The following is a 13,310-nucleotide window of genomic DNA, read 5'->3' on the forward strand; positions in this document are numbered from 1 at the left end:
AATGACAATACCTTGTTCTTTCCTTCGGAAAGACCAAGGTAATTAATGATTCTAAGCTAAAAATGATGGACATTTCGAATAACAAATATAATTACGTAATTACCTTCTTTTTATGGCTGGGTTGAAACAAAAGCGGTTGTGCGACGTCTGTACACGGGGGTCTCCAGGGTAAAACGGACAAATTAAAAATACTTCAGGGGCTTAATGCGCCATGAATCTGCTATGGCAGCAGATAGACATATTGTTCTATCATACACAACAGTTCTTTTGGCTTAAAATACAGCAGTTTATTTTAAAGACGGGTGCAATGCAAGAGCAGAAACTACTTTTTCAGTGTTGTCTGTGTTTTCCGCCATATATATTTATTGCTCATGTATAATATTTTATTAGTCAGCCTAGTTGTTTCTTCTGTGAGTCAATTATAATAATATAATAATAATATGACCTGCAACATGAAGCAATTATCAGAGAATCCCAAAATTTGAAAAATAAGGTCCTAATGAAACCTTTTTTTCAAATTTGTAAAAAGAAATGTCAAAATGAATATGTGTAATAAGCGCTCTAATATCTATAACCCTAGCTAAATCCTGTTTTTTTTTTCTCATGGAACCTGCAGATGCTTGTGTTGACTAGCATCCATCATTGTTTTTTTTCAAAAAGAAATGTCAAAATTCTGAATTAATCTCAAAATCATGAAATTTTAGGTGTATCAAATGTGATACATTTGGCAATAAAGGGTTAATAGCATCATGGTTCAAAATGAAGGAAAACATAACATTGATTCAGCGTTGTTCTAACATTAATAACTGAAATGACGTTTAGGTTTTGTAAGGATTTCAATGTTAGAAAAACATTAATCGATGGTGCAAAAGTGATGACAAATCAACGTCGGGTGTTAATGTTGATTCAACAATATAAGATTGACAGCGGAATGTTGATATTTTCAATGTCGGTTTGCTATCTGGGTAGCATTTTTTGGGGAAATTTTATCTGATAAAAATCCAACACCAAGGGCAAACATGTCTTGAAAGGCAATTTAGAATAAAAATAGAATAGAGAACAACAGGCTGAATAAGTGTAAAGTATGTTAAGGTTACATGATATTTCACTACTTGCAGCTTTTTATCTGCAGAATATGATTTTCTTTTTGGTGCCATTGTGTTCAGCCCTTCTCGGTTGTTTTTATTTGTTTTTATAAGTTACCGGCAATGTTGAAACACAGCGCCCTCTTGCGGTTCAGTGTAAAAAGTAACATGTGAAATTATATAAAAATGTATAATAATTTCATATATAAATCTCTCCAGAATATAAGTCACACCCCAGGCCAAACCATGACAAAAAAAGCGACTTATAGTCCGAAAAATACGGTAGTTAATGACGATTGTTCAAAAGTCAAACGTGATAAAGTGTTGCTGCTAATTTCATTTCATAATTTGCATTGTAGGTCATTACAAAACACGACACGTTATGTTCCCAACATTGACATTTACCATCGAAGATCTCGTCTTCATCGTTCATTAGTTCGTCGTCGGAGCAAATACTCAACACGTTCACCAGCATCTCTGTGACTGGGGGAGAAGGAAACAGAGCGTAGGTAAGAGGTTTGGTAATCGAGCAATGATCCATGGAGATAGCACATCATTACATAAGTACAAGTGAAAACAGCAAGACAGAGGCACCAATGCACACTTTGTACCTTTCTCTCCAACAAACGGCAGCGACCAGGTGAAGACGTCCATGAAATTGGGCAGCCAGTACGGATGAGGGGAGTAGTTAAACTGTCGGATGTTCATGACGTTGTTTTCATATTTGAGTACAGCAGCTGAGAGAAAAGCATCGCATTTATAATGCCCTCAAAACATAATACCAGTTATTTTCTGTTAGTAATAGTACACTTGATTTTTCCAGTTCTTGAGAAGCTGTACGGCGTAAATTAAGAGTGTAAACCATGAATTCACCGTGAAACACATCTGATTACCTGACCTTTAATTTCATTGCTGTGAATAGCCCACCAGAGAGACATTTGATGGCCACAACCTGTTAGTAATTATTGAGTTGACAATGAAATTAAATGCAAGCAGGAAATGAGTCAACCAGTAGATGGCATAAATGAGGCCAGGAATTGCTGACACTAATACTTCAAGAGGCATAATGCCACATAGAGATAGTCAGCCAGCCTACAGTACCTCCCACGCTTCCCATTTCCCACATCCAATGGCAAGCAAGACACAAGATCTGAGAACACCAACACACGGGGGGCTTTCTGATGTATTCCTCTGTCTTGTACTAAGCCATTATATTGCTGCATATGTTTAAAGGCCACAATATTAGGCACATCAAATGACTTTCAATACAAACAAATTAGAAACAATTAAATGTGAAAAGAATCAACACATTAAGATGGAAATTTGGAAGTAGTGAACAGATCGACTCACCTTTGTTGTTGTAAACATCCAAGTAGTTTGGTGCAGAGAAGATTGTGATGAGGGATGGGAATCCGGTAGTCTGACTTTTACGGTACATCCGGTACCTGGCGGTGAAGAACAATAACCAGACAACAGTATATATACAGTATAGTTATATACAGTCATGTGAAAAAAATTAGGCCACCCTATGGAAGTCATATGGATATTTAATATCAATTTCAACAATCTTGAGAGATTCAAGTAATAGAACTAAACAATTAAAACAGATTTTTTTTTTTTTTTTAATAACTTTCCGTCAAATGTAAGTTTAAATAAAGGCAATTGATGTTTAATAATGCCGGGATTGGGGATGGGGCGGCGTAGGGTCGGTCGCCAACGGGCTTACACTCACAAGGGATTCACACGATTACTGGGTTATAGATCACAGAGCTGATTTGTGTACACTCTACCCCTTACAATCACTTAGCTTATTGACTCCCCCACCCCCGTCCCCCTTTCCCTGGTCAACAGGCCCCCCACATGGTGTCAACCAGAAATACAGTGCCTTGCAAAAGTATTCGGCCCCCTTGAATCTTGCAACCCTTCGCCACATTTCAGGCTTCAAACATAAAGATATGAAATTTAATTTTTTTGTCATGAATCAACAACAAGTGGGACACAATCGTGAAGTGGAACAACATTTATTGGATCATTTAAACTTTTTTAACAAATAAAAAACTGAAAAGTGGGGCGTGCAATATTACTCGGCCCCTTTACTTTCAGTGCAGCAAACTCACTCCAGAAGTTCAGTGAGGATCTCTGAATGATCCAATGTTGTCCTAAATGACCGATGATGATAAATAGAATCCACCTGTGTGTAATCAAGTCTCCGTATAAATGCACCTGCTCTGTGATGGTCTCAGGGTTCTGTTTAAAGTGCAGAGAGCATTATGAAAACCAAGGAACACACCAGGCAGGTCCGAGATACTGTTTTGGAGAAGTTTAAAGCCGGATTTGGATACAAAAAGATCTCCCAAGCTTTAAACATCTCAAGAAGCACTGTGCAAGCCATCATATTGAAATGGAAGGAGCATCAGACCACTGCAAATCTACCAAGACCCGGCTGTCCTTCCAAACTTTCTTCTCAAACAAGGAGAAAACTGATCAGAGATGCAGCCAAGAGGCCCATGATCACTCTGGATGAACTGCAGAGATCTACAGCTGAGGTGGGAGAGTCTGTCCATAGGACAACAATCAGTCGTACACTGCACAAATCTGGCCTTTATGGAAGAGTGGCAAGAAGAAAGCCATTTCTCAAAGATATCCATAAAAAGTCTCGTTTAAAGTTTGCCACAAGCCACCTGGGAGACACACCAAACATGTGGAAGAAGGTGCTCTGGTCAGATGAAACCAAAATTGAACTTTTTGGCCACAATGCAAAACGATATGTTTGGCGTAAAAGCAACACAGCTCATCACCCTGAACACACCATCCCCACTGTCAAACATGGTGGGGGCAGCATCATGGTTTGGGCCTGCTTTTCTTCAGCAGGGACAGGGAAGATGGTTAAAATTGACGCGAAGATGGATGCAGCCAAATACAGGAACATTCTGGAAGAAAACCTGTTGGTATCTGCACAAGACCTGAGACTGGGACGGAGATTTATCTTCCAACAGGACAATGATCCAAAACATAAAGCCAAATCTACAATGGAATTGTTGAAAAATAAACATATCCAGGTGTTAGAATGGCCAAGTCAAAGTCCAGACCTGAATCCAATCGAGAATCTGTGGAAAGAGCTGAAGACTGCTGTTCACAAACACTCTCCATCCAACCTCACTGAGCTCGAGCTGTTTTGCAAGGAAGAATGGGCAAGAATGTCAGTCTCTCGATGTGCAAAGCTGATGGAAACATACCCCAAGCGACTTGCAGCTGTAATTGGAGCAAAAGGTGGCGCAACAAAGTATTAACGCAAGGGGGCCGAATAATATTGCACGCCCCACTTTTCAGTTTTTTATTTGTTAAAAAAGTTTAAATTATCCAATAAATTTTGTTCCACTTCACGATTGTGTCCCACTTGTTGTTGATTCTTGACAAAAAATTAAAATTTTATATCTTTATGTTTGAAGCCTGAAATGTGGCGAAAGGTTGCAAGGTTCAAGGGGGCCGAATACTTTTGCAAGGCACTGTACATCTAGTTGACGATAGCACTAACATATTAGTAGTTAGTGTAGACGTTCAATGTATTCCTTGTTGTAGTTTGCGTTTCTTTTCTTTCTTGTGTTTCTTTTCTTCTGATCCCCCATAAACACTTCCTGTTCACTGCTTTGTCATAGTAAACGAGGTATGTTGAATGATCACAATGGGAGTATGTCAGACTCTCAATGTGAAACTGTTCAGACCATCCGGGCACTTAGACTTCCATTCTCCAAGTCAAACAGCTGAACAGGACAGGTTAAAAAACAAACCAAAAAAATTGCTTAAATCACACACAGGTGTTCCACATCAGTTGCACATGATAGAACATCATTACCCAGTGTTTTGAAGAAGGCTTGCCCCTGAATGTTGCAGTGAGAGAAAACACCATGGTGAGATCAAAGAAGCTGTCTGAGGCCTTCAGAAAGAAGATTGTAGAGACGCTTATGAGTCTGGTAACGAATTTCATAAGATCTCAAAAGAATAAAAAATCAGCCATTCCACTGTCCGGGAAAAAGTTTACAAGTGGAGGACATTCAAAACAGCTGCCAACATTCCCAGGTCTGGCCGTCCAAGCAAGTTCACTGCGAGAACAGACCGCAAGGTGCTAAAAGAAGTCTCCCAAAACGCTAAAACGTCATCACAGGACCTACAGCAGGCTCTTGCTCCTGTTGATGTGAAAGTGCATGTCTCTACAATCAGAAAGAGACTTCACAAGTTTAACCTTCATGGGAAGCGTGCCAGGAGGCAACCTTTGCTCTGTAAGAAGAACATGAAGGGCACACTGAAGTTTGCCAGAGTCAATGTAGACAAAGACCAGAACTTCTGGAGTAATGTTCTTTTTTCAGATTAATCTAAAATTGAATTACTTGGACACCAGAACAGAGGACATGTTTGGCGTAAACCCAATACAGCATTCCTGGAAAAGAACCTCATACCAACTGAAGCATGGGGGTGGAAGTGTCATGGTTTGAGGATGCTTTGCTCCAGCAGGACCTGGCCAGCTCAGCATCATAGAATCCACCGTGAATTCTATCATCTATCAGAGGGTGGTTGAGGAACATGTAAGATCATCTGTGAAAAAATTAAAGCTTAAGCGAAACTGGACCTTGCAACATGACAATAGCCCAAAACATACCAGTAAATCCACCAAGGACTGACTGAAAAGGAAGAAATGGAGAGTCCTGGAATGGCCAAGTCAAAGCCCAGGTCTTAATCTAATTGAGATGCTGTGGGGTCACTTGAAACTGGCTGTGCGTGCAAGAAGCCCCTCAGACACCTCACCGCTGAAAGTATTCTGCGTTGACGAGTGGTGCAAACTTTCTTCAGACCGATGTCAAAGACTGGTAGATGGCTACAAAAAGCGTCTCACTGAAGTTAAGGGGGTAAACGGGGGTAACACTAGCTAGTAGGTGGTAGGGTGTCCTAACTTTTTCCTCAGTTAGAATATGCATTTTTGTTGATATATTTGATTCAGTGTGTAAAACAATGTTAATTCTTGTTGTTTACCTGCAATTCAATCACTTTCTTTTCCAGAGATAAAGAAAAACAAGATCAGACATTGATATTTGAACATTTCTTAAGACCTGAATATTTCATGGGGTGTCCTAATTTTTTCACATGACTTAATATATATATTTTAAAGCACAGTTTGGTCTTCTAATGTGCATTTCCACTGTTAGAACTCACCCTGCATCTTGTGCCTCATGCGCTCGGATAATTGATAATAGGTTATTGCTCTGTAAGAACTCACACACAGCTGGATAACTGGAAGGAGAAGAAAAATGTTAAAACAACAAATGGAATTTTTGTACTGTGAATCTGTGCAGCTCTTTTTCTCTCTTTCTATTTGTACTTCAATCAGTATATTTTATTTCCATTCTCCAAGTACATATAATGAACGTACTGTACTGTATTCATATTTAATGGTTTGCATCAGGGGCGGACTGGGACTAAAAAGCAGCCCTGGACTTTGACTCAGCCCAGCCCACAAGAATCGCTATACGAAAGGAAACACAGAACCGCTAGGGGGGTCCGGGAGCATGTCCCCCCGGGGAGAATTTTTATTTTATTTTATTTTTTTAACATTTTATTGTAAAATGCATCAATTTCGTGCACTTTGAGAGAAAAATTAAGAAAATGTGTCTATACTGTGACTGTCTGACTTGGGGCGCTCAAAGTACTGCAAGTCTGAACTGGAGTTGGATTCATTTTCTGTACTAGCTCTATGATCAACCTGAATAAACAAATTAAAGAATTTATTTTTCAAAGCAAGTTTTATATATCCAATTGATTATAATATATCTCTATATATAAAATGACTTCATTGTTTATGCCATAATTCAGTGGTCTCCAAACTATTCCACATAGGGCTGCAGCGGGCGCAGGATTTCATTCTAACAAAACAAGACAACACCTCTGCACCGATCTGGTGTCTTACAAGTGTAATCAGTTGATTGCAGTCAGGTGCTGCTTGTTTTAGCAGAAACTTCATTGGTTAAACTGTCGGTACTCGATCGGTTGAAACAAAAACCAGGCCCCACAGCGGCCCTTGAGGACCGGTTTGGAGACCCCTGCCATACAAATAATAAATTTCAATGAAAATACAATAAACATTTCAAGACAAATCCTGTATACATAACCTTCATTGGAAAGTATTAACCAGAAAACAAAACGATATATAAATTATTAAAAATATACTGTATATCATATCAGTTTAACTACCTAAACTTTAAAGTAAAACCATTCATTTTATTAATATTTTGTTATATTTCTTCTGAATTAATATTGCTATGCTGCGTGTGCATACATTGTTTTACGGCTAAAATATTTTTTCTTAGGAGTGGGATAGTAGGACTAGCCTACTGTAACTTGACACGATTGCAAACGGGTACATCGACGAGCTGGCACTAACCCTTTAATTGTCATTTATTTCATTTAAAATGTAGCTACCTGGTGAATAACAATTGCCAGTATACCAAGCAAGTAACCCTCTTCATCCCAATTTACTTGCCCTGCGCTTGTCTGGGGAACTTCCACCAGCTTACCCCCCTCTTCTTTTCTCTCTCCCTGCACCGGCTGCACGTCAGAGCAGCTGCCGCTCCCTCTCACCATCGCCGGGAGCTGGGCTGTTGTTATCTGACGTGGCCGTTGCAGCCAGACTGCTGCTTGCGAAAATATTTGTCAACTTATGACATTTTAATGCTTCACTCTCCAGTTTAATTTTTTTCTCCCTAACCTTCTCCGCGCCATCCTGCTCTTTTCTGTTTTTTGCCACCACCATCCATATTGTGCATTAACGCTCGTCGCTATTTTGCTTCCACAAGGAAGGAACCAATGAAGGCTACTCTGTGCTTTCTTCGTTCCTAGTCTATCAGATTGGCAGTGAACAGCCAGGCGCATTGCTGCCACCTGTCGGATTGGATGTGAACTGTAGATAATCAGAGGATAGAGGGGATAAAAACAGTGATGTATAATGAATGGCGGCCGCCGGCCGTCCAGGGCACCGGCCGTTCTGTGATCCCCCAGAACCCACAGATTACCAGTCCGCCCCTGGTTTGCATCCAAGGGCGTAGGTTTGCATAGGGACGGTAGGGACATAACACTAGCAAGTTTTCAGGATGCTCAAATTGTCCCCACCAACTTTTAAGCAACTTTATTTGCATTACATAATGAGTTCAGTTATATAGTAGGGTTGGGAATCTCTGGCATGAAGCCGATTCGATATGTATCTAGATACACAGGTTACGATTCGATCAAAAAAAAAAACGATAAATTTTTAAGGCCGAGCGATTCGATACGATTCGGTGCAGAGTAAGAATGATACGGTTCAATAGAGTGAAAACGATACGAAAGTAAATATTTGTTGTGTGTGTTTGTACAGTATTTTAAACGTATAAAAAGACCATATTTCTAATATAGCAAAATTAAACAACAAAATTTCATACCAATGTTAAGTTTTATTTTTTTATGAAAAAAAAAAAAAAAGGCTTACTATATGACCGTCATTTTGTTGGATGGGATTGATAATAAAATAAAACTCCAGTGACAGACAATAAAGTGCAGTAATTCAGTTACTGAATTTCCTGGTGTTTTGAACACAAGAGATAAGTAATTTAAGTGCAAGCTTTCAACGTAAACATTTATATTAATTATATGCAGCAGCTCTAGAAAAAAAAACAATTAAACCTGCTCGTGTTATCATAAATAAATAATAAATTATGCTTTACGACTGGTATAATTGGGGAAATAAAAACATGGCATTCTAGACAGGTCAATAATCATTACTTCAACCTAATACACAGCAAAGTCATTCACTTATGCCAGTGCTTCCTCATTTTTTATTCCTCATCACTGCTCATATCTTTTTTGAAGGGCAGATTTTTCTTGAGGAAGATCAACTAATGTTCATGTTTAAGTAGACTGCGTTTCGTGGAAACAATACGCCGCCCTTTTCACCATTATAGTGGGTTATTTTTCAGGGTTAAAAACTCACGTTCTCTGTACCGCTCCACACTTCACACAAGCTCTGTCCCACGCGAACAGATCTGGCTGCCTTCATCACTTCAAAGTCCAACTTTTGTTTTCCTGGGTGCGTTGAAAATCAATCACTGCACGTCGCTGGCGTCGGTGATTACACTGTCCATTGTTTTAGCATGTTGCTTCGTTGCCACTACTAGTTTCGTTTTGGGCTGTGAAGAAAATGCTACGGAGCGTGCGTTACAGTAGTTTCGTTAGCTCTCGCGTTGTTATGACACGCCCGTGACGATCGAGTAATGACGGCGACAAGTAGCGGTTCAGCCGAAATGCATGGGAAGTTGAGGCAACCACGACTGTGAGTAATGCTTGTCCATATTATATCATCTCGATCTAAGTGCGCTGTGTGGTGAATGACACAAGCGCAGCATGTGAAGTAAAAGCTAAATTATTATCATATTATGCAATGCATTGAACTAGGCATTAGAATTCGATTCTTGTGCTCGCGATAGCCGAATTCTATCTCGACTATCGGTTCATTGAATGTTTAATGGCTAATTACTGTCGAATGGTAACTTTACTATCGATACATCTGTATCTCTCACCTGTAAAACCGGATATCCGGTCGTATCGGTTTATCGTTCTCAAGCTTATTATATAGACCCTACCCACGTGACGTAGCAACTCCTTCCTCCTGACTGGTGCCGCCCAATTGTCCGTCAACACATCATGTTTACCTGTTACGGCTACGTACATTCCTCCTATTTACGACGTGTTTTTCTGCTCGTTAACATTAATAATCAAAATGGTGAAGGCGTGTGTGGCGGTCGGTTGCAATAACAGAGAAGATAGACGGAGAGACTTGAAGTTCTACCGGATTCCGAGAGACCCGGAGAGGAGAGAGCGAGATGGGCTGCTGCAATTCGACAAGAAAACTGGGCTCCAAACGATTACCACAGATTATGTAGTAGTCATTTTACATCTGGTAAGATGCATTTAATATATATTTAGAGGGTTTTGGGCTGACAACCACAATTAAGATCATTGCTAGGCTAATCGCCGACAACATACACGTATGTATGTAGTGAGAGTGCTATCGCTAAACCATATAAACATTAAAAGCCCTAACTCCATTGACAAACGACATGAAATACATTAGACTTGACAGTGGATGTTAGCAATAACAAAAGATTTTGAATTGAAAATTTCATAACTCACCTTTCCAAGCACAAGATAGATTCCTGCCGAATTTTCGTGGACGAGGACCTGTTTCACCCAACCAGCAACGAAGTATTTATAAGCCTCCAAGCTCTTAAAGTTTTTCAAACTTTCGTGAGAATAGGCTGATTTTGTGTGGACAAGATAGTTGTACATATCAGGGTAGCTAGCAGATGTCAGGCAAATACGGCGGAGACAGCGGGTCGGAAAAACATCGATTTAGGCATCAAATATGGATCTGGCGAATGGATAAACTGAAGCTTTTCCACATAACGCCTTTTATGCAACGCATCAAGTGAGTTTACGGCATCCGAAAGCACCGGGTCTTCCATGAAATGCATTATAAATTGCTCGATCAATTGAGACCATTGATAATACAGACACAAAATGACGGACAAGGGGGCGGAACCATACAGCGAGCATGTGATTTTGTGACGTCGGTGGGTAGGGTCTATAGGTCATTCAGATTGTCTTCGCATATGTTTAGGGTTTCTACAGTTAGTAGTTCGATTTAAGACTTTTTAAGACCTAAGACCATTAAAAAAAAAACCTTAAAGCCTGTTTCACAGCCATACCGACAAAGTGAAACAAAAATCCGTGAATTTGTGTTAATTTCTTGAAAGTGGAAATGTTGAATGTGTGCAGGATGTTAAGAATGAGCGTATTGAATAGGCTACTTACGAGCAGTGTTGTTAATCTTACTTTTAAAAAGCAATTAATTACAGTTACAAATTACTTCTCCCAAAAAGTAATAGCGCTAGTAACTCAGTTACCTGAATGTAAGAGTAATTAGTTACTTGGCAAAGTAACTGGTGACAATTTTTAATTTTTTAATTTAAAAAACAGGTCACACAATGTGAAGTTTAAAGGGTTTTTGGGGACAATTGGCCCTAGCCCAATTCTTTACCCTAAACTTAACTAGACACAGGGGTATTGCGGATATTGCGATAACTAGACAAGTAACCTTTGCTATGTGTTGAAGTCATTTAATGTTGTGAATCAACCGTTAGTAGTTAAAATTGCTCCCGTTATTGCATTACCGGTAGTTCCCTTCTGTCTACTCTTGACATCTGTAAGTTTTAAAATTTTATCATTTAAAGATAGATTTAAGTCAAGATTTTGCCGATTTAGGAGCATTTTAGATAAAAAGTTTCTTAGGTTCGCTAGGAAGGTTCTCTACAACAGTGCCTTCCTAAGAAGGCTACTGCTTTAAGATGGCGGCTGTTTACTAACGCATCTAGTTCTTTATTATACATGTTGCTAATGCAGCCGTCTGTCATTTGCATCTAGTTCTGTATATATGTGATATCTACCGAAGCATCATTTGGGCGTAGTTTGTAGGCTATCGGCTACAGTCAGGTATTATTGGAGCCACCTAGCATAGTAGCATCACATTTGCAACGGCATCACCCTCCCTTGCCTCCTCCCACCTCCTGCTCTGCTCTCTCGTCTCCGTGAGTCCGTCTTTCTCAGACTTTTCTCGCGTCAGTCAACCAACACAGTAACGCACGCCTTTCCCGCCTCAGTAACGGTAACGATGTTGCCAAGATGAGAAAAGTAATTAATTAGATTACTCACTACTGAAGAAAATAACGCCGTTAGTAACGCTGTTATATTCTAACGCTGTTATTAACAACACTGCAAAAGTTACGCGACACCACCACAGTGCAGACACAGGCCAAGTAGAGGCGTTCTCGTTAGCATTAGCATTTAGTGTGGCGAGTGTCATCTTAATCTCGGGCAACCACAGCACTTCTGCTTTCATGGTTGCTGTGGACCCAAACAATTTGTGTAGATCTACTCTCACATATCCACTTGCAATCGTAGCTGGGCTGGGATCCGGGGGGCTGTAGCATTAGCAGCTAGCTAGCTAGTGTTAGCTGCTGCCACTTCGCTTACATTAGCAGCTTGCTGGCTGGCTTTAGCTTCTGTCTCTTCAGGCTCGTGAGCAGCTGGCTGGCTAAAACAGCCAGATTGAAAAACGACAGCAATGTAGGGAGTTTGTTTCTTTCCTCTCATGGAGGTTATGTGCTCGGACAATTTAGCATGGCACTCTAGCGCCTTCAAGCCCATTGTACCTAACAATCTATTTTTTTGCATATGACGAGAAAAAGCTTCGAACACACTGCCATCCCAGTGGTTTGAGCCAAAGGCGAAAGGATTGTTTACTCAACCACACTTAATTGAATTTACATTTTCCCATCTCTCTAATATGAAATGTATGGCTATGGTGTAAAAAAAAATATATGTGTGTCGTGTGGAGCATGACATTTTTTCGAGACTCCAGTTGTGACACGGGATTCACGCGGGAATCCCGCGGGACGGGATTTTGACCCGGGGCTGCGTTGTGTTCTCAATGATTGTCTCCTCTGCCCCATTTATTTATTTAGACTACCTCATTTAATCAAAATGACAAATGACACTTTTGAGGAGAAATGAGACATGGAGAAGTTACATCATAAATTTTAAAACGCAGATATGAAAATTCAATACTTTTTCAAGACTAAGATTTACCCCTTTTCACTTGTGCCGGTCCATTTTTCCCCCTGAAACGCATGTGTGATTGGCTGATGAGTTGCATTTATGAAAAATTTAGTTATTTATTTTCTACATTTTATTTAAAAAATATGTTTATATGCAGCCTATGCAGGCATTTCTTCAGATAATCATTCATTAATCATAATGGAGATAAAAAGTTTTCATTTTTTTTGTCGAGTTTGGCTGTGCTTGTGGACAAAAGCAGTTGTATTTTACCTGAAGGAAAGCTACATTTAAAAAATTTTTTGTTATACCCTGCTCCCTGTCTAAGAAGTTTTTTCAGTTGTATTTTTTTTTTTTTAATCGACAAATGTTGAGTGGTCTGAAGACATATGTTAATTTTTTGCATTCCTGGATAGTTAAGAGATCATAAACACGTTTGTATTTATTGTGTATGTTAATATCATTTAAGTTAGGTTCAAATATTGCAAATTCAATTTGCTAATAAAATCCAGACATTGATTCTGGAAGTTTTCA

The 13,310-nt window shown here is 39.6% G+C and overlaps 1 protein-coding gene across 1 annotated transcript in view; it reads right to left on the minus strand.

The window, feature by feature from the left end:
- The window catches only part of LOC130906140 (protein phosphatase 3 catalytic subunit alpha-like), a 72,631-nt gene that overhangs the window by 11,360 nt on the left and 47,961 nt on the right, over positions 1-13,310 (minus strand). Inside the window, exons 8-11 of the mRNA XM_057820115.1 lie at positions 6,291-6,368; positions 2,436-2,530; positions 1,697-1,822; positions 1,491-1,568 (exon numbers count right to left, since the gene is read on the minus strand). Of these exons, the coding sequence (XP_057676098.1) occupies positions 1,491-1,568; positions 1,697-1,822; positions 2,436-2,530; positions 6,291-6,368 (377 nt within the window). The remainder of the gene's footprint in view (positions 1-1,490; positions 1,569-1,696; positions 1,823-2,435; positions 2,531-6,290; positions 6,369-13,310) is intronic.

Source organism: Corythoichthys intestinalis, chromosome 18, assembly GCF_030265065.1.
Source record: "Corythoichthys intestinalis isolate RoL2023-P3 chromosome 18, ASM3026506v1, whole genome shotgun sequence".
Lineage (NCBI taxonomy): Eukaryota > Metazoa > Chordata > Actinopteri > Syngnathiformes > Syngnathidae > Corythoichthys > Corythoichthys intestinalis.